We start from the raw sequence: 20,714 nt of genomic DNA, 5'->3' as shown, positions 1-20,714 counted from the left end.
ACCTTTCATATGACACTAATTTTATAAAAATCGGGCCAGCCATCTCTGAGAAACATGAGTGAGATTAAATAGTCTCCAGAACACGTTTCTTTCCATAACTCCTGAACCACATGTTCAATCTTCATAAAATTCAAAAGTTAAGGGTTTTTATGGTAGCCCGTTCATTTGAAACTAATTTTAATCAAATCAGATGTGTGGTTTCTGAGATATTGATGTTTCGTGATTTTCACACTTTGATACATAACCTCTAAACTAGAAATCAGATTACAATAAAATTCAATAGGGTCTTATAGGGCAACTAGACCTTTCATTTGCAATTAATTTCATTGAAATCTGTTCGGTCAGACCATCTCTGAGAATAGTGAGTGCGAAAAAAGGTGCACATACACACGTACACACCCACACACAAACATATACACCTATACATGCTTATATGCAGAAAATGCTCGATTCGTCTAACTGAGTCGAGTAGTATATGACATTCGGCCATTTGGATCACTTTTCTACCTTTTAATTAGCCAGTGATCGTTAGGAGGAAGTCAATATGTTAACTTTCATTGTGTGATTTCACATTTTCATGAACAACGGACAAAGTTACAATCCGATTGCAATGAAATTCAATAGCAACCTATGGGGCAACTAGACCTTTCATTTGACACTAATTTTGTGAAAATTGGCTCAGCCATCTCTGAGAAAAATGAGTGAGTTTAAACAACCTCAGGATAACTTTTCTTTACATAACTTTTGAACAATATGTTCAATCATTACGAAACTCAAAAGTTAAGGGTTCTGGAGACAGCCCGATCATTTGAAACCAATTTTATTAAAATCGGTTGTGTGGTTTCTGAGATATTGATGTTTCGTGATTTTTACATTTTGATACATAACCTCTAAACTAAAAATCCGATTACAATGAAATTCAATAGCAACCTATGGCGCAACTAGACCTTTCATTTGCAATTAATTTTATGAAAATCGGTCCAGCCATCTCTAAGAAAAGTGAGTGAGAAAAAAAAGTTGCACATACATACACACACACACACACACACACACACACACACACACACACACACAAACATACATACATACATACAGAAAATGCTCAGTTCGTCGAAAGAAGTCGAGTGGTATATGACATTCGGCCATTGGGACCACTTTTATACCTTTGGTTTTTCCAGTGATTGCTATACCTTTCTAGGAGAAAGGCAAAAAGTATTTTCAGGTGATTTTCTGTATTCTGTATGCTGCATGTGGTCCTCGTGGCCCTGTGGTTAGCGATGTCGATTGGCTCCCACACGATTGTGATATCGGGTTCGATCCCCGATCAGGTCGAGAATCTCTTTGAATTGGTTTTGTTTTTCGACTCAGCTCTAGGGCACGGTGTATCGTTGTACTTATCCTACAACATGCAAAATGTGCTAAAAACAATATCGATAACAAATTTTCTCAACTATTCTGGTTGATCGAGAACGCTATTAGAAGGCTAGCGTGCAATATTGTTGTGCTGTATACAGAAAATCATTTTCAAACATACATTATATTTTCCCTCAAATGTCTTTCCTGAACGTTAACAAACATATTAATTAGAAAAGAATATATATATATATATATATATATATATATATATATATATATATATATATATATATATATATATATAAATATATATATAAATATATATATATATATATATATATATATATATATATATATATATATATATATATATATATATATATATATATATATATATATATATATATATATATATATATCTACTATATAAAAATAAAATTCCATAACGCTTGATCTTATTGCCTCCGTCTCAGTGTTGTACAGTCACCACCATCATTTGAAATCGTTCTAAATCATAAAAATAAGCGGTGACATGCGGGTTTTATACATGAAAATGTTTGTTAACGTTCAGAACAGACATTTGGGGAAGAATCGAATAGATCTGATTACTAAAACTTGAGATTTTATTCACAAAACTACGTAAAACAAGCAAAAATATGACTTTTTATGTTGAATTTGCCACTAAATCAAAATTCAAAGCGATGACATGTGATTTTTTTTACATTAAAATGTTTGTAAATGTAAAGAAAAATAACAAGTATCTGATTACTAAAACTTGAGATTTTATTCACAAAACTGCGTAAAACTTGCAAAATTATGACTTTTTGTGCTGAATTTGCCTCTAAATCTAATTTTAAAGCGATGACATGTGATTCAGAAACGCATATTCACCTAGTGGCCAAACTACATTCCACTTAAGAAAGTATTGAAATTGTTGGCCAAATATCACTTTAAAAGTCAAAAAATTGCATGTTTCACGTGTTTTGTGAATAATATCTCAAACTTAGTAATCAGATACTTGTTATTTTTCTTCTAATGTTTTTTTTCTGAACGTTAACCAACATTTTAATAAAAAACCTAAATTGATCCACCTAGCGGTCAGACCCAGCCTTTCTCATTCAAACTTTTATTTGTAAAAATAGAATATATATTCACTTGTTAGGTTCTTGAATATTGATGTTGTAATCTATACATATAATAGGTTCTAAAATATTGATGTTGTAATCTATACATATAAGAATGCAGTCCGGTCTGTCTGCCTGTCTGTCTGATCCAAATTGGTTCGAAAATTACCGAGTCGATCGACGTGAAAATTTGTTTAGGGATTTTTGGTGCCAATAAAGATTCCTATGATAGTTTGAGACCCCTCCCTCTTCTGGAAGGGAGGGGTCCCATACAAATGAAACATAAATTTCTGCACAACTTAAGAACAAACCAAGCAAATTAAACCGAAATTGGCATGTGGATGTTTTGAGGGGTTACAAATATGTCTATAATAGTTGGACGCCACTCCCTTTTCTGGAAGGGAGGGGTTCCATACAAATGAAACACAAATTTCTGCACATCTCGAGAACTAACCGAGTAAATGGAACCAAATTTAGCATGTGGATGTTTTAAGAGGTAACAAATATGTTCCATAATCGACCTTAGGCAACATTTTAGATTGTAGGATGGCAACTCCCGGTTTCTGGAAATCAGCCAAAAATGGCCGATTTCCACCCAACATAACATCCGGATCTAGCATGATACACAGGAGCTGAAATCGACCACAGATACCAATTTGAATTCTAAGATGGCGACATATATATATAGATGGCGACATATATATATATATATATATATATATATATATATATATATATATATATATATATATATATATATATATATATATATATATATATATATATATATATATATATATATATATATATATATATTCTTTTCTAATTAATATGTTTGTTAACGTTCAGGAAAGACATTTGAGGGAAAATATAATGTATGTTTGAAAATGATTTTCTGTATACAGCACAACAATATTGCACGCTAGCCTTCTAATAGCGTTCTCGATCAACCAGAATAGTTGAGAAAATTTGTTATCGATATTGTTTTTAGCACATTTTGCATGTTGTAGGATAAGTACAACGATACACCGTGCCCTAGAGCTGAGTCGAAAAAAAATTCAGTTCAAAGAGATTCTCGACCTGATCGGGGATCGACATCGCTAACCACAGGGCCACGAGGACCACATGCAGCATACAGAATACAGAAAATCACCTGAAAATACTTTTTGCCTTTCTCCTAAAAAGGTATAACAATCACTGGAAAAACCAAAGGTATAAAAGTGGTCCCAATGGCCGAATGTCATATACCACTCGACTTCTTTCGACGAACTGAGCATTTTCTGTATGTATGTATGTATGTGTGTGTATGTGTGTGTGTGTGTGTGTGTGTGTGTGTGTGTGTGTGTGTATGTATGTGCAACTTTTTTTTCTCACTCACTTTTCTTAGAGATGGCTGGACCGATTTTCATAAAATTAATTGCAAATGAAAGGTCTAGTTGCGCCATAGGTTGCTATTGAATTTCATTGTAATCGGATTTTTAGTTTAGAGGTTATGTATCAAAATGTAAAAATCACGAAACATCAATATCTCAGAAACCACACAACCGATTTTAATAAAATTGGTTTCAAATGATCGGGCTGTCTCCAGAACCCTTAACTTTTGAATTTCGTAATGATTGAACATATTGTTCAAAAGTTATGTAAAGAAAAGTTATCCTGAGGTTGTTTAAACTCACTCATTTTTCTCAGAGATGGCTGAACCGATTTTCACAAAATTAGTGTCAAATGAAAGGTCTAGTTGCCCCATAGGTTGCTATTGAATTTCATTGCAATCGGATTGTAACTTTGTCCGTTGTTCATGAAAATGTGAAATCACATAATGAAAGTTAACATATTGACTTCCTCCTAACGATCACTGGCTAATTAAAAGGTAGAAAGTGATCCAAATGGCCGAATGTCATATACTACTCGACTCAGTTAGACGAATCGAGCATTTTCTGCATATAAGCATGTATAGGTGTATATGTTTGTGTGTGGGTGTGTACGTGTGTATGTGCACCTTTTTTCGCACTCACTATTCTCAGAGATGGTCTGACCGAACAGATTTCAATGAAATTAATTGCAAATGAAAGGTCTAGTTGCCCTATAAGACCCTATTGAATTTTATTGTAATCTGATTTCTAGTTTAGAGGTTATGTATCAAAGTGTGAAAATCACGAAACATCAATATCTCAGAAACCACACATCTGATTTGATTAAAATTAGTTTCAAATGAATGGGCTACCTAAAAACCCTTAACTTTTGAATTTTATGAAGATTGAACATGTGGTTCAGGAGTTATGGAAAGAAACGTGTTCTGGAGACTATTTAATCTCACTCATGTTTCTCAGAGATGGCTGGCCCGATTTTTATAAAATTAGTGTCATATGAAAGGTCTTGTTGCCCCATAAGACCCTAATGATTTTTTTTTCAAACGGATTATTACTTTGCCTGTTATGTTTAAAAATGTGAAATCCAGCTATGAAAAGAAACATATTCCAAGACAACTTACTTGGACTCACTCATATTTCTCAGAGATGGTTGACCCGATTTCCACAGAATTAGTATCAAATGAAAGGTCTACCTACCTCATAACTCCCTATTGAATTTTGCAGTAATCGGACTGTAACTTCGTCTGTAATGTATCGAAATGTGAAAATCACGAAACTTCATTATCTTAGAAACTACACAACCGATTTGAACAATATTGATATCAGATGAACGGGCTAGTTAAGGGTCAACTGATGAATTATGATTGAACACGTGGTTTCAAAGTTTGGCTGCCCCATACGTTACCTTTTCATTGGATTGTAATCAAACTAAAGCAAGCGTTATGTTTTAATTTGTAAAACAACGAAAGTCTATTATCTCAAGTATTACACGACTTATTGGAACATAACTAGTGTCATACAAATGAGTCATCTCTCAAACTTACAAATAACAAACTTCATAACAATTTGATATGCTGTTTAAGAGTTTTAGAAAGAAAAGAAATTCAAAGACTATTCAACACTTTACCTGCTTCGATCAATATATATGGCCTCAACATGATTTAAATGTGGTATCGTACTATCTGAACGTTCCCGGCATCGCTCGTGATTAAATTGTTCGAAATTAAGAGTCATTGCTTTTATTTCGCTATTTCTTAAGTACTAACATTACGTCAAATAGCATATTTTATACTTTAATTACAACATCAATATTTTAGAACCCAAAGAGTGGATAAACATTTATTGGATTTAGGCATTCATGTAAATCTAATTTTACAAATAATAAGTCTGACCGCTAGGTGGATTAATTTAGGTTTTTATTGCATGGTAATACATGTTTGAAATTATGGCACATTCCAGAAATACATAATTGTCGTTACAAACTAAGAGGCGCAGCAACGCGGGCTGGGTATCATCTATTTTATAGATATCGAAAAAGAAGAAGAAGATTTATCGCAAGAATTTCGCAAATCAACGTTATGCGATGAAACATTTACATTGGTCATGCTAATGATCTATCGTAGTAGTTTGTGCGAGGTAACCAGTGCAGTTATTAGCTAACGGGTGACAACTGAATTTTGTTGCTCTCCAGTTGTTTTTGCACACCAAGGAACATGAAATCATATAGAAATCTTCGACAGGACTGTTCTGAAGCAGATTCGTTGGATTGGGTAAAGAGTGTCCGGGACCAAATTGCATCACAAAAAAATTGGTATTTTCACTCATTCAACCAATCGCCTTCTAAGGTAGTAAAATAAAACAGGATATTTTATATTTTTTGCCTTTCTCCTAGAAAGGTATAGCAATCACTTGCAAAACCGAAAGTAAAAAAGTGCTCCAAAGGGCCGAATGGCATATATCACTCGACTCAGCTCGACGAGCTGAGCATTTTCTGTATGTGTGTGTGTATGTGTGTGTGTATGTGCAGATTTTTATTCTCACTCACTTTTCTCAGAGATGGCTGGAGCAACCGTTATGTATTAAATTGTTAATAAAACAACGAAAGTCTATTATCTCAAAGATTATATGACTTATTTGAGCATAACTAGTGTCATACGAACGAGTCATCTCTCGAACTTGCAGATAACAAGCTTCATTACAATTTGATTGTTATGGAAAGAAAAGAAATTAAAATATTTGAAACTACACCTGCTTTGATCGATATATGTGGCCTCAACATATTTTAAATGTGGTATAGTACTATTTGAACGTTCCAAATTCATTGGTTCCTTGCGATGTGTTTAAAATCTGAAAATGCACGACGAATCGGTCATATGATATGATCAAAGTCGAATAACAAATCGTTTGAAATGATTGGTTTTATCGAAATGACAACATCCTCGACTTTTGGCTTCTGTACAACGCCTTAATTCTATATATATACTAGAATCACATGTTCCTGGGAAACAGCCGAAAATGATCGAATAATATATATATATATATATATATATATATATATATATATATATATATATATATATATATATATATATATATATATATATATATATATATATATATATATATATATATATATATATATATATATATATATATATATATATATATATATATATATATATATATATATATATATATATATATATATATATATATATATATATATATATATATATATATATATATATATATATATATATATATATATATATATATATATATATATATATATATATATATATATATATATATATATATATATATATATATTGTTCCGTCTCACGCCGAAAGTAGCAACAATAAGCAACAACAAGTCAGCCGTTTTCAGCAGTTAACAAAGAACAGCCAATCATCGAGGACCGCTAAACCCCGCCCCCAGCGCGACGCTATAAAAGCAGCAGACGCATCGTTCAAGTCATCAGTTTTGTTTTGATTACCCAGTTGTTCACATTGTAGAAGAAGAAGAAGAAGCAGAAAATCATTATAGAAGCAGAGAGAAACAGGAAAATACAAGTTCGATAGCGAGCATTGGAGTTTTATTCCAACCGTCTGACCAGAGTGGAGGCAACCCACCCAGTTCTTTTTAGGACTAATTGAGTTAATGAATTTTCCTCCTTCGTGAAATTTTGCCTTGCCGCTTCGCTCGGTCAGTTCAGTTCCCCAATTGCTGTCCTCCAGTGCGAACATCATTTTGGTCCTTCGAACCGGATAATTGTTTGGTGTCGACCAGCCAGTGAAACAGTCCTACCGCGCCGCCAGTGTGCTTCTTCTTGTCTACCTACCGCCACAACTGCGATTGTGGATTGAGCAAGGATTGAACGTGTTCGAACGTGATCGTGTTTTGACTTGCCGCGTTTTAAAGTATATCGCGGTGGTGATTTGAACAGTGCATGAACATTATATCGCGGTGGTGATTTGAACAGTTCAACGAACACGTTGTTACGTGTCGCGTTTTGTAGTTCGCCGTGTTTTAACGTTCGTGTTTTTTCCTCAACTAAGTACCGATATAATGCCCGTAATGCATTCGCCGTCGCGATCGGAAGATAGTGAAAAATCATTTCACGGATTCGTCGAGGATGTTCCCGTTGATCTTGATATGGAAAAGGAATATCGTGTGGTTTGTCGCCAGCGTTCCCAGGTAAAGCAAAAGCTGGTGCGAATTCAACGCACGATAATCGCGAACTCCACTATCGGATTGGCACAGCTGAATGTGTTGTCAAAAAACCTATCTGCAGTGTACACGGAATATAGTGCGTTTCACAGTAAGATTTTGTCTTTGGTATCGGATGAAGCATTGGATCAACAAGAACAGGAATATGCTGATTTTGAAAATACTTATACCGCCGTGTGTAATGCAGTGGAGGAGTTACGATTGGAAGCAAGCAACCGGACATCGCCAAATGCTTCATCGAACCCGCAAAATCAACAAGTAATTATCCAGCAACAACCCCTTAAGATGCCGATTCCTACATTCGACGGAAATTATGCCGCATGGCCAAAGTTCAAGGCCATTTTTTATGATATAATGGCCAATTCGGGAGATACAGATGCCGTCAAGCTGTATCATCTCGAAAAAGCGCTAGTCGGAAATGCCGCTGGAACCCTTGATACTAAAATTCTTAGTGAAGGGAATTACAAGCTAGCTTGGGATGTCCTTATGGATCGATACGATAACAAGCGGGCTATCGTGGAAGGCCACTACCGAGGGTTGTTATCTCTGAAGAAAATGTCGTCAGCATCGCATAAAGAATTACGTGCACTTGTGAATGAAGCCACCAATCACGTTGAAAGCCTGCGATATCTCAAGCAAGAAATTAATGGCACAGCGGAACATTTTTTCGTATTTTTGATTATTTCGGCGCTCGACAACGCTACTCGACAAGCTTGGGAATCCACAATGAAGAAGGGAGAACTTCCAAAGTGCAAAGAAACTATCGAGTTCCTGAAAACACGGTGTCAAATCTTGGATAACTGTGAATCTGCAATCCAAGCAACCACCTCGCAAAGATGAAGCAAGTTCCACTACCATCGAAGGCTCAGACGCAGAAATGTTACACCTCATCCACTAGCACTTCGCAACCCATCTGTGAAATTTGTGGTGGTTCCCATCGGAATGTCCTATGCCCAACACTTACCGATCTTTCACCTGCACGAAAGAACGAAAAAATTCGAGCTGCTGGAGTGTGTTTTAACTGTCTGCGTAAGGGACATAGATCAAAAAATTGTCCTTCTGATAAGGCCTGCCACAAATGCCAACGACGTCACCACACATTGTTGCATTCGGATGGAATGTTCAACAAAGAGACTAAACCCAATGTTTCGCTTCCCGTCAAGACGGTGGCAATTCCGCCTTCGATTTCAGAAATTCCAAAGCAAGCTGATGCTGCGCAGATACCCACCGTGGTAGAGTCGTCTGTTTCCAACACCTGCTCATCATACCAAGTACAATCTAGAAGGACTGTACTGTTGCAAACCGCAATAGTACATGTATTTGACCAAAAGAAGCAACCCCATCCATGCCGTGTACTTTTGGACAGCGGCTCCCAGGTGAACTTCATAACAGAAGAAATGGCCAACCGCTTAGGTCTTTTCAAAAAACCAGCCAATGTTCCCATCGTTGGTGTTAATGCCTTACGCACTCTCGCCCGAGATAAAGTGACGATCAAGTTCCGCTCCCGTGTGTCTTCTGTTAACGCTATATGGACTACCACAGTTACGAGACACTCATGTCGGGTGGATTGTGGCTGGTGTTATCGTCGAACCGCACTTGTGTAACGTGTCGCTCCAGTATTCGCACGTTGCACTAGAAGATATTGAACGGAAATTGTTGCAGTTCTGGCAAGTCGAGGAGGTGCCAGATGTTCCCAAACTATCAGCAGAGGAGATAGAATGCGAAACGCATTTTCTTTCCACCTACCAGCGTGACGTAACCGGAAGATTCATTGTTAAGCTTCCGTTTAGAAGTAATTTATCCCAGCTGGATAATTGCCGTTCCTTGGCTTTGAAGCGGTTTTTGATGTTGGAGAAGCGACTCATCCGTAACCCAGAATTACAAGCACAGTACGTGGACTTTATCCGTGAGTACGAGTCTCTTGGACATTGTCGCGAGGTAGCAGAATCACAAGATAAACCAAACCAGCAACTTTATTATTTACCACATCATGCAGTACTGCGACCCTCCAGCTCAAGTACGAAATGTCGCGTTGTGTTTGACGCAAGTGCAAAATCAACACCGTCGGAACTTTCTCTGAATGAGGTGCTGCAAGTGGGCCCTATAGTACAAAATGATCTGCATCATATAGTGCTACGATTCCGTACATTCAAAGTAGCTTTCACCGCAGACATTTCAAAAATGTATCGTCAAGTACTTGCTGCACCATCGGACTGTCCATTCTTGAGAATTTTCTGGAGAGAAAAACCATCGTTACCGTTGCGCGTGTTTGAGTTGTGCACCGTTACATATGGCACCGCATCGGCACCATATCAAGCAACTAGATGCTTAGTGCAACTCGCCGAAGAGAATGGCGAGATGTTTCCCATTGCCGCTCGCATCATTAAGGAAGAGACATATATGGATGATATCCTCTCAGGTGCCGGGTCAGTAGAGGAAGCTATTAACGCACAACAACAACTTAAGCAGCCTCTTTTACAAGGAGGATTTCCCATACACAAGTGGTGCTCCAACTCCCAGAAGTTTCTAGAACGCATCCCAGTGGAAGAGCAAGAGAAAAGAATAACCTTGGAAGAGCATGGAGTAAATGAAGCTATCAAAGTGTTGGGATTACTTTGGGATCCATCTGCCGATACTCTATGCATTGCTGCACATCCAAATCAACCAGCTTCGCAACCATCTACGAAACGAGTAATATACTCAAGAATTGCAAGCCTCACTTGTGTACCTCACCGACATTCAGATTCCAAGATGTGTAATATTCGACAACGCGGTTGCCTACGAGGTCCATGGGTTTTCAGACGCTTCTATCGCAGCATATGGTGCATGCGTATATTTACGAAGCATTTTTGCCGATGGCTCGGCGAAACTTCGTATACTCACTAGCAAATCGAAGCTGGCTCCATTAAGCGAGCTTTCCATTCCACGGAAGGAATTATGCGCCGCGCATTTGTTATCCAAACTAGTACAAAAGGTGCTACCAGCTCTGCAAATAACAATCCAAAGGTCCGTATTGTGGTGTGACAGTACAATCGTCTTGGCTTGGATTAAAAAACCACTTAACCGGCTACAACTCTTCGTACGAAACAAAATTGCTGTAATCCAGAACCTAACCGGCGAGCATCAGTGGCAACACGTCCGATCTCAGCAAAACCCAGCCGACGTTGTGTCCAGAGGTCAACTTCCCGAATTCCTCAAGAATAACAGTCTCTGGTGGAACGGCCCGGAGTTCCTACAAATAGGAAATTATGAAATGGATGCTCCAGAAGAAATACCAGATGATGAGCTGCCTGAACTCAAGGCCATGGTGACAACAGCAGAGGAGAGGGCAGATTTAGTGTCATCTTTAAGCAGGTATAGCAATTTTCGCAAAATTCAACGAATCACAGGCTACATGTTGCGCTTTGTAAAAAATTGTCGCAAAAGAAATCCAGAACATCGAGAACTTCAAAAACATTTGACCGTCTGTGAACTTCGTCACTCAGCCGATGTGATCGTTCGTCTCATACAACAGCAGCGTTTCGCCGACGAAATCAAGCGAGTTCGTGCCAACAAACCTTGTAGGAGACTTGGAAATTTACGCCCTGTATATATCGATGGACTTCTTCGAGTAGGAGGTCGATTGGATCATTCGCAGTTACCCTTTGAGAATCGTCATCCTGTCATATTGCCAGATAAGGATCCGATAGTGCGATCATTAGTTCGACAAATGCACATCGAGATGCTCCACGTAGGCCAGACTGGTCTGATGAATGCCATGAGACAAAGATATTGGCTTCTGAATGCTAGATCTACTATTCGATTGATAACACGTCGCTGTGTAAGATGTTTCCGAACCAATCCAACAGCCACCAGTCAGTTAATGGGTAACCTGCCGGTATCAAGAGTTGTTCCTTCACCTCCATTTTCTGTAACTGGTGTTGACTACGCCGGTCCCTTTTGGACTAGACAAGGTTCGCGTCGTCCTGCGATAGTAAAATCATACGTGGCTGTTTTTGTTTGTATGTCAACTAAAGCAGTACACTTGGAAGCTGTATCCGACCTGAGCACCGATGCCTTTTTAGCATCTCTTCGACGACTGATAGCTCGACGAGGTATGATTCACGAATTGCACTCGGATAACGCCACTAATTTCCGAGGTGCCAACCATGAACTACACGTGTTGTACCAGCAGTTTCGCAATCAGCAGACTGAAGAGGCCATAAAATCGTTTTGTCGTAGTCGTGAGATCGAGTGGCATTTCATCCCACCGGATGCGCCCGAATTTGGAGGCCTATGGGAGGCCGCCGTTAAGTCGTGTAAAACTCATCTGAAGCGTGTCGCAGGCAACGTGAAGTTAACCTTCGAAGAACTGGCTACTGTTCTGACTGAAATCGAGGCCGTTATGAACTCTCGACCCCTTTTTGCAATCTCCAATGACCCCGCAGATCCACAAGTGATTACGCCAGCACATTACCTCATCGGTCGTCCGCTTACTGCTCCTGCCGAACCATCTTTAGAAAACGTTAAGGTATCCCGTTTGACACGATGGCAACATCTACAACTCCTTCGTGAACATTTTTGGCGTGCTTGGAGTCGTGATTATTTGAACACCCTGCAGCCACGGAGGAAGAATCTACGAGAGTCGAGTTCCTCAACCGTGGGAGGATGTTCCGTCTCACGCCGAAAGTAGCAACAATAAGCAACAACAAGTCAGCCGTTTTCAGCAGTTAACAAAGAACAGCCAATCATCGAGGACCGCCAAACCCCGCCCCCAGCGCGACGCTATAAAAGCAGCAGACGCATCGTTCAAGTCATCAGTTTTGTTTTGATTACCCAGTTGTTCACATCGTAGAAGAAGCAGAAGAAGCAGAAAATCATTATAGAAGCAGAGAGAAACAGGAAAAGACAAGTTCGATAGCGAGCATTGGAGTTTTATTCCAACCGTCTGACCAGAGTGGAGGCAACCCACCCAGTTCTTTTTAGGACTAATTGAGTAAATGAATTTTCCTCCTTCGTGAAATTTTGCCTTGCCGCTTCGCTCGGTCAGTTCAGTTCCCCAATTGCTGTCCTCCAGGGCGAACATATATATATATATATATATATATATATATATATATATATATATTATATATATAGTATATATATATATATATATATATATATATATATATATAAATATTATATATATATATATATATATATATAATATATATATATATATATATATATATATATATATATATATATATATATATATATATATATATATATATATATTATATATATATATATATATATATATATATATATAAATATATATATATATATATATATTTATATATATATATATATATATATATATATATATATATATATATATATATATATATATATATATATATATATATATATATATATATATATATATATATAATTTTAATTTAAGGAGTAAATGTAGTAATGAAGATAGAAAATTAAACTAACTGAAAATATGATTGTAGAAACTACGAAAAATATAGTTCAGCAGGTGGGACTCGAACCCACAACTTCCAATCTCCGGTCAGATGTGTTCCCGTTACACCACCGCAGAACGTTAAAGACGTAGTTCTAGAATCGAGTTTTTTGTATCGCTTATCCAATTCTCACACTTCGTACATTTACTCAGTAGAGACTATTATTTATAGCTGGCTATTGTTTCAACACCCTCAGTGGAAGTTGGAATGACTTCCCAGTGTGAGAGATAGAAACGTGCCAGTAAGTTGCCATCTCTACCAGCAGCAACATCGACTTGCGTCACAAACATTTTTTACTTTTCTTTTTTCGACTCTAAGCAAAGTCATGCTATTTTTAATTTTAATTTAAGGAGTAAGTGTAGTAATGAAGATAGGAAATAAACTAACTGAAAATATGATTGTAGAAACTACGAAAAATATAGTTCAGCAGGTGGGACTCGAACCCACAACTTCCAATCTCCGGTCAGAATATATATATATATATATATATATATATATATATATATATATATATATATATATATATATATATATATATATATATATATATATATATATATATATATATATATATATATATATATATATATATATATATATATATATATATATATATATATATATATATATATATATATATATATATATATATATATATATATATATATATATCGATAATTAAAAGTAGGAAATAATCTTATAATTTACATAACAGCCACATTAATGTCGTACAAACATAACAGCAATAACTACAATGTTACAATTATGTTACCCCAATGTAGCATTGTATTGTTATGTTATGTACAAAAGTGGGAAATAGAAACCTTCCACTTACTTCCAGCTTACGTAAAACTAACATAACATCGTAACACTGTTACGTAACAATCTATATAATGTTACGTAACAATGTTGACCGGGATCCATATTTAGTTCCTCTTCTTCAATCAATTCGCAATCCAAATCTTCTCCACATGTAACAATAGCCAAGCATTCTTATTTACGTTTTGTCACAATTTCTGTAGGATTGAGAGAGACTAAAAAATTAATGAAACTATTTTGTCATTCATAAACGAACATGCACGGTAAAAGAGAATTAACAAACATTATGCTTTTTTAACGAAAAAAAATCATTTAATTATCTTAAGTGCATCTTAAGCAAAAAAGAGGATCGTAGAACTATGAATGAATGATGCAAATATAATCAATAATTCATTGTTGAATTCTCTGGTTAGTTATGTAACTTTTTTATTTATTTATTTTTTAGTTGAAATGTGACAATATCACAATAATCAAATCAATAACACAACAATCGAACAATGTCACAACCGAATCCCCCCCCCCCCCCCCCCTAAACGCGTGACATCATTAATGGATGGTCCCTAAGATGCCTGATAAACATCAAAATGAATCACCAAACCACATGTGAATCATTTTTTTTCTTTTAACATATATTTCTCGAGAATCGTATTCAAATACACTTGTATTTTCATAAAATAGTAATATTTCAAGTTTAAATGATCTATAACATTTGGTGTTTGTTAGTAAGTGGATAGGTAATTTAATAAAGTAATTATGCCGAAATATTATTCCATATGTATTACACACTTAATTTATCTCGGCGAACTTCCCAACAGCTGATGGAGCTCGGCGAACTTTTTAACACACGCAATACCGTAAACCAGCAAGTATTAAATTTCGTCTGCCGAAGTTCTTGAAAATTCTGCCGAAAACTTGTAGAACATTTCGCTGAATTTATCAGATGAGTTCTCGGCAATTAAATCTAAGTGTGTGGTTCATTTCCTAAAAGTTTCAAGAAAATCCAACCTAAAATAATTTTTTTGGCAAATATTTTTGTCTGATGTTATACCTTTCTAGAAGAAGGCCGAAAAAATAAAATTTGTTAGGTGAGATCTAAAAATTCAATTGGGTAATCATCCTTTAAACGGAATTCTTGCGGTCGATTTGTTTCACGGTGATCTCTATACAACTTTTCAAGCGAAAATCAGTTTTTTTTACTTAAACCAATTATACAGTTTTTTTAAGAACGTATTAATGCATGCAGTTCGTTTGTTTCTATTTTTTAGCAAAACACGGATAACGCAACATTGATTGATAAAAGACATAAGGAACACAAGAATGCATTCGAGCAAACCAGTTGGATAGGAAAATATGACGAGATACAATACTTTCTCTCGAAGTACGTATTCTATATATGTTGTTTCAACCGATTCTTCTATGATAAATCATTTTAAACTCATTTCATCACATCACACTGCAAGTGCAACCCTTGGTTATTTCTTGTAAAACGGTTTTGTCAGTCTGACAATGTCACCGAAGGATTAAGTAAAAGTCAACTGTATTGTACAGTCCCTCTACAATTATGGGTCAGTCAACGTGTTGTCTGAATGTTCTAAAATGGATATAAAATCGGAAAAATTATCAACTACGAATGTTTTACTATCGATCTCTGTGTTCTGATGTGTACTTTCGATCAACAATTAGTTTCACTGCAGTTTTTTTTTTTTTATAACTCTAATATTTATTTAGGCCCAACCGCGAAGCATAACGGGGCCGAATGTCTTTTGGAGTAGGGAAAAGCCAGCTTGAGTAGAGCCTGTATCCCGACTGCTCCTCCTCAAACAGGCATAAAAACCCTCTCATCTTTTCTCTTTCAAAAATACAATTTAAAAATACATGTCATTTAAGCCTACGACTAACATTAACATCAAAGTTTTTCTCTTTATAACTAAATACTAATCCTAACTACTATTCGTTGAGGGTGATGGTTCCTTATCTCTTTGAAATCAAAACTTATATCTAAGTTCGGTGGATCATGTCTCTCAAAAAGAAGCGATGATTCTTGTTTCTATAAAAAAGATGAACGAAAGAAAGAAGAAAAAAAAACAGAATTAGTGTGAAACTTTTTAAGATTGTTGTGTTGGGAGAAATTAGGGGAGAAAGCATAGAGATAATCAAATTCAATACTTGATATCTCTTAAAAAGTCGTAAATGGGTATTACAAGCGCGGGGTTGCGGCTAGCAAGCACATCCCGTACTTGCATTGTAAACGTCACTTTCTGTTTCCGGAGAGAATCTATAAGCTTGGCCCTTGCTCTGTGGTACTTAGGGCATACGAAGACTATGTGGTCAATATCTTCGTACCCTCCACATTCGCACAGATTACTATCGACTAAGTTTATTCGATAGAGGTGTGCGTTTGCAACATAGTGATTGGACATCAGGCGCGAAATAACTCGAATGAAATCACGAGTTAAATCTAACCCTTTGAACCAAGCTTTTGTAGACACTTTGGGCGAGATCGAGTGCATCCATCGCCCAAGGTCGTCTTTATCCCACTTTTCCTGCCAGTTTTCCAGAGCCAGTTGTTGGGGCAGATGAAAATACTCGGTATAGGTGATCGGTCTATCAAATATCTCTCCTTCTATGGCACCCCTTTTTGCTAATAAATCAGCTTCTTCATTGCCTGGGATTGAGCAATGAGAGGGCACCCACACAAAGCAGATAATAAAAGACCGACCAACCAGCACTTCTAATATCCGTCTAATTTCCGGAAGGAAATAGGACGGGTGCTTGACCGGTTTAATCGATCGGAGAGCTTCGATAGAACTGAGGCTGTCCGAGAAGATGAAGTAATTGTTTGGTGTCTTGAGCTCGATAATTCGCAGCGAATTGTGTATGGCAGCTAATTCAGCTACGTATATGGAGCAGGGCTGTGCCAGTTTGCGAGATATGCGATGATCTGTGTTGAAAACGCCATATCCGGATTGTCCATCCATCACAGATCCGTCCGTGAAAAAGGAATTCTGTTTTGGGAGGTGGCCAAATTTTGCCGAAAATATTGATGGCACAACTGTTGGTTTGAGGTGATCGGGAATTCCATGGATTTCTTGTTTCATCGTCAAATCAAATACTTACTTACTTACTTACTTAGATGGCCGTACGTCCTAAGACATGGCCTGCATAACGTGGTTCCGCCAATTCACTCGGTCCATGGCTGCCTGCCTCCAGTTCCGCGGGCACCCGGTACTTTGCAGATCGTGCTCCATCTGGTCCACCCATCTCGCTCGTTGCGCCCCTCGCCTTCTCGTTCCCGCCGGATTTGAAGCGAACACCAATTTTGCAGGGTAGCTATCCGGCATTCTAGCTACATGCCCAGCCCAGCGTATCCTTCCAGCTTTAGCCACTTTCTGAATACTGGGTTCACCGTAGAGGCGCGCAAGCTCGTGGTTCATCCTACGCCTCCACACTCCGTTCTCCTGCACACCGCCAAAGATGGTTCTTAGCACCCGACGTTCAAAAACTCCGAGTGCTCGCAAGTCCTCCTCGAGCATTGTCCACGTCTCATGCCCGTAGAGAACGACCGGTCTTATTAGCGTTTTGTACAGGATACACTTGGTGCGAAGACTCAGATTTTGCGACCGTAGTTTTTTATGGAGCCCATAGTAGGCACGACTTCCACTGATAATACGTCTTCTTATCTCCCGGCTGGTATCGTTATTCTCAGTTACCAGAGAGCCGAGGTACACAAACTCGTCGACCACCTCGAACTCATCCCCGTCGATTGTTACCGTATTGCCTAGGCGTGCCCTGTCGTGCTCGGACCCACCTGCAAGCATATACTTAGTTTTTGACGTATTAATCTTCAGTCCGATCCTATCTGCTTCACGTTTCAGTCGGGTATACTGGTCTGCCACCGTCTCAAATTTTCTGCCGACAATATCCACGTCATCCGCAAAGCAAATAAATTGACCCGATCTGTTGAAAATCGTGCCCCGCATGTCAAACCCCGCTCGTCTCATAACACCCTCTAGCGCGACGTTAAACAATAAGCTGGAGAGACCATCACCTTGTCGGAGCCCCCTGTGAGACTCGAATGGGTCCGACGTTCCACCCGAAATTCTCACACAACACTTCACATCCTCCATCGTAGCCTTAATCAGTCTTGTCAGCTTCCCCGGGAAGCCGTTTTCGTCTAGAATTTTCCATAGCTCTTGTCGGTTTATTGAATCGTATGCGGCTTTAAAATCGACGAAAAGATGGTGTGTAGGGACTCTAAACTCACGGCACTTTTGGAGGATCTGCCGCAGTGTAAAGATTTGGTCAGTTGTAGACCGTCCTTCCATGAAGCCGGCCTGATAGCTTCCTACAAACCTGCTGGCTAATGGTGACAGGCGTTGGGAGATGACCTGGGAAAACACTTTGTAGGCGGCATTCAGGACTGTGATCGCTCGATAGTTCTCGCAGTCTAGTTTGTCGCCCTTTTTGTATATGGGGCAGATAACCCCTTCTTTCCACTCCTCCGGTAGCTGTTCTGTTTCCCAAATCTCGACGATCAGCCGATGCAGCGAGCTAGCCAGTTTGTCGGGGCCCATCTTAATAAGCTCAGCTCCGATGCCGTCTTTTCCGGCCGCTTTGTTGTTCTTGAGCTGCCGGATCGCATCCTTAACTTCGCTTATTGTGGGGGGTGGCACATCTTCGTCGTTCGTTGCACCGACCACGTCTTCTCCGCTCCTGTTGTGGTCTCCTGCTTGCACGCCATTCAGGTGTTCATCGTAGTGCTGCTTCCACCTTTCGATCACCTCACGATCATCCTTCAAAATGCCTCCATTCTTATCCCTACACATTTCGGCTCGTGGGACAAAGCCTCTGCGGGATCCGTTGAGTTTTTGGTAGAACTTTCGTGTTTCGTGTGTGCGGTGCAGCTGCTCGAGTTCTTCACATTCCTCCTCTTCCTGGCGACGCTTTTTTTCCTTGAAGAGTTGGACTTGCTGCCTCCGTTTCAGTCTATATCGCTCCACATTCTGACGGGTGGCTCTACGCAGCATTGTTGCCCGCGCTGCGTTCTTCTCGTCCAAAATCCGCCGACATTCTTCGTCAAACCACTCGTTACGTCGATTCGGTTGCACGTGTCCCAGGACTTCCTCCGCAGCACTGCTGATAGCTGTTTTCACGGCATTCCAGCGATCCCCTAGAGGGGCTTCTTCAAGCTCTCCCTCTTCTGGCAGTGCAGCTTCGAGCGATGACGCGTACTGTGTTGCGATGTCGTGTTGCTTCAGTCGCGCGAGATTATACCGTGGCGGGCGACGGTACCGTATGTTATTCACAACGGATAGTTTTTGGCGTATCTTAACCATCACTAGGTAGTGATCCGAATCGATGTTAGCGCCTCGATGTGATCTGACATCGATAATGTCCGAGAAGTGCCGACCATCTATCAAAACGTGGTCGATTTGTGTTTCTGTTCTATTCGGTGATCTCCAGGTGAGTCTATGGTGGAGGCTATGCTGAAAGAAGGTGCTACGTATGGCCATGTTCTTGGAGGTGGCGAAGTCGATTAGTCTGAGGCCATTTTCATTCGTCAGCTGGTGTGCACTGAATCGTCCAATCACCGGTCTGTACTCCTCCTCCTGGCCAACCTGAGCGTTGTAATCACCGATGATGATCTTGACATCATGTTTTGGGCAGCGGTCATATTCACTCTCCAACTGCGCGTAGAATTCGTCCTTGTCGTCATCGGTACTTCCGAGGTGTGGGCTATGCACGTTGATAATACTAATGTTGAAGAAACGGCCTTTGATCCTCAACCTGCACATTCTAGGGCTGATCGGCCACCACCCGATCACCCGCTTCTGCATCTCTCCCATCACTATAAAAGCTGTTCCCAGCTCATGTGTGCTTCCACAACTCTGGTAGATGGTGTGACCATCCCTGTACGTACGCACCATCGTCCCCTTCCAGCATACCTCCTGCAGCGCTACGATGTTGAACTTGCGGGTCTTCAATTCCTCGGAAAGCACGCGGGTACTTCCTAGGAAGTTGAGAGATCGGCAGTTCCATGTTCCGAGAATCCAATCGTTAGTCCGTTTTCGTTGCCTAGGTCTTAGCCGATTGTTCCGGTCCGTACTTAACGTTATTGCGTTCGTTGCTGTTGTTTTTTAATGGTGCGGGCTTGCAAGGCCAGCGACCAACCCCACTATGTCGCAGGAGGGCCATCGTAGTGCCATTGTTTAGAGTCCCGGGCACTACCAGGACTTGAGAAGGACACTGCGTTACTTAGAACGCTTCTGTTGGTGTCGATCCCAGGAAACTCCCTTCCGAGAAAGGAAGCCCCGTCCCC

The 20,714-nt window shown here is 38.9% G+C and overlaps 1 protein-coding gene across 12 annotated transcripts in view; it reads left to right on the top strand.

Annotated features, from left to right (window-relative positions):
• Window positions 1–20,714, top strand: part of LOC129718726 (uncharacterized) — a 463,725-nt gene that overhangs the window by 233,627 nt on the left and 209,384 nt on the right. For all 12 annotated transcript variants that reach the window (XR_008727024.1, XR_008727023.1, XR_008727016.1 and 9 more), the window contains one exon: window positions 15,661–15,773. Coding sequence is in view for 1 of the 12 variants with exons in the window: in XM_055669770.1 (XP_055525745.1) it covers window positions 15,661–15,773 (113 nt within the window). In the remaining 11 variants the exon portion in view is untranslated. The remainder of the gene's footprint in view (window positions 1–15,660; window positions 15,774–20,714) is intronic.

Source organism: Wyeomyia smithii, chromosome 1, assembly GCF_029784165.1.
Source record: "Wyeomyia smithii strain HCP4-BCI-WySm-NY-G18 chromosome 1, ASM2978416v1, whole genome shotgun sequence".
In the NCBI taxonomy this organism is placed as follows: Eukaryota; Metazoa; Arthropoda; class Insecta; order Diptera; family Culicidae; genus Wyeomyia; species Wyeomyia smithii.
The sequence above is the reverse complement of the archived record's forward strand: the minus strand, read 5'-3'. Positions and strand labels throughout refer to the sequence as shown.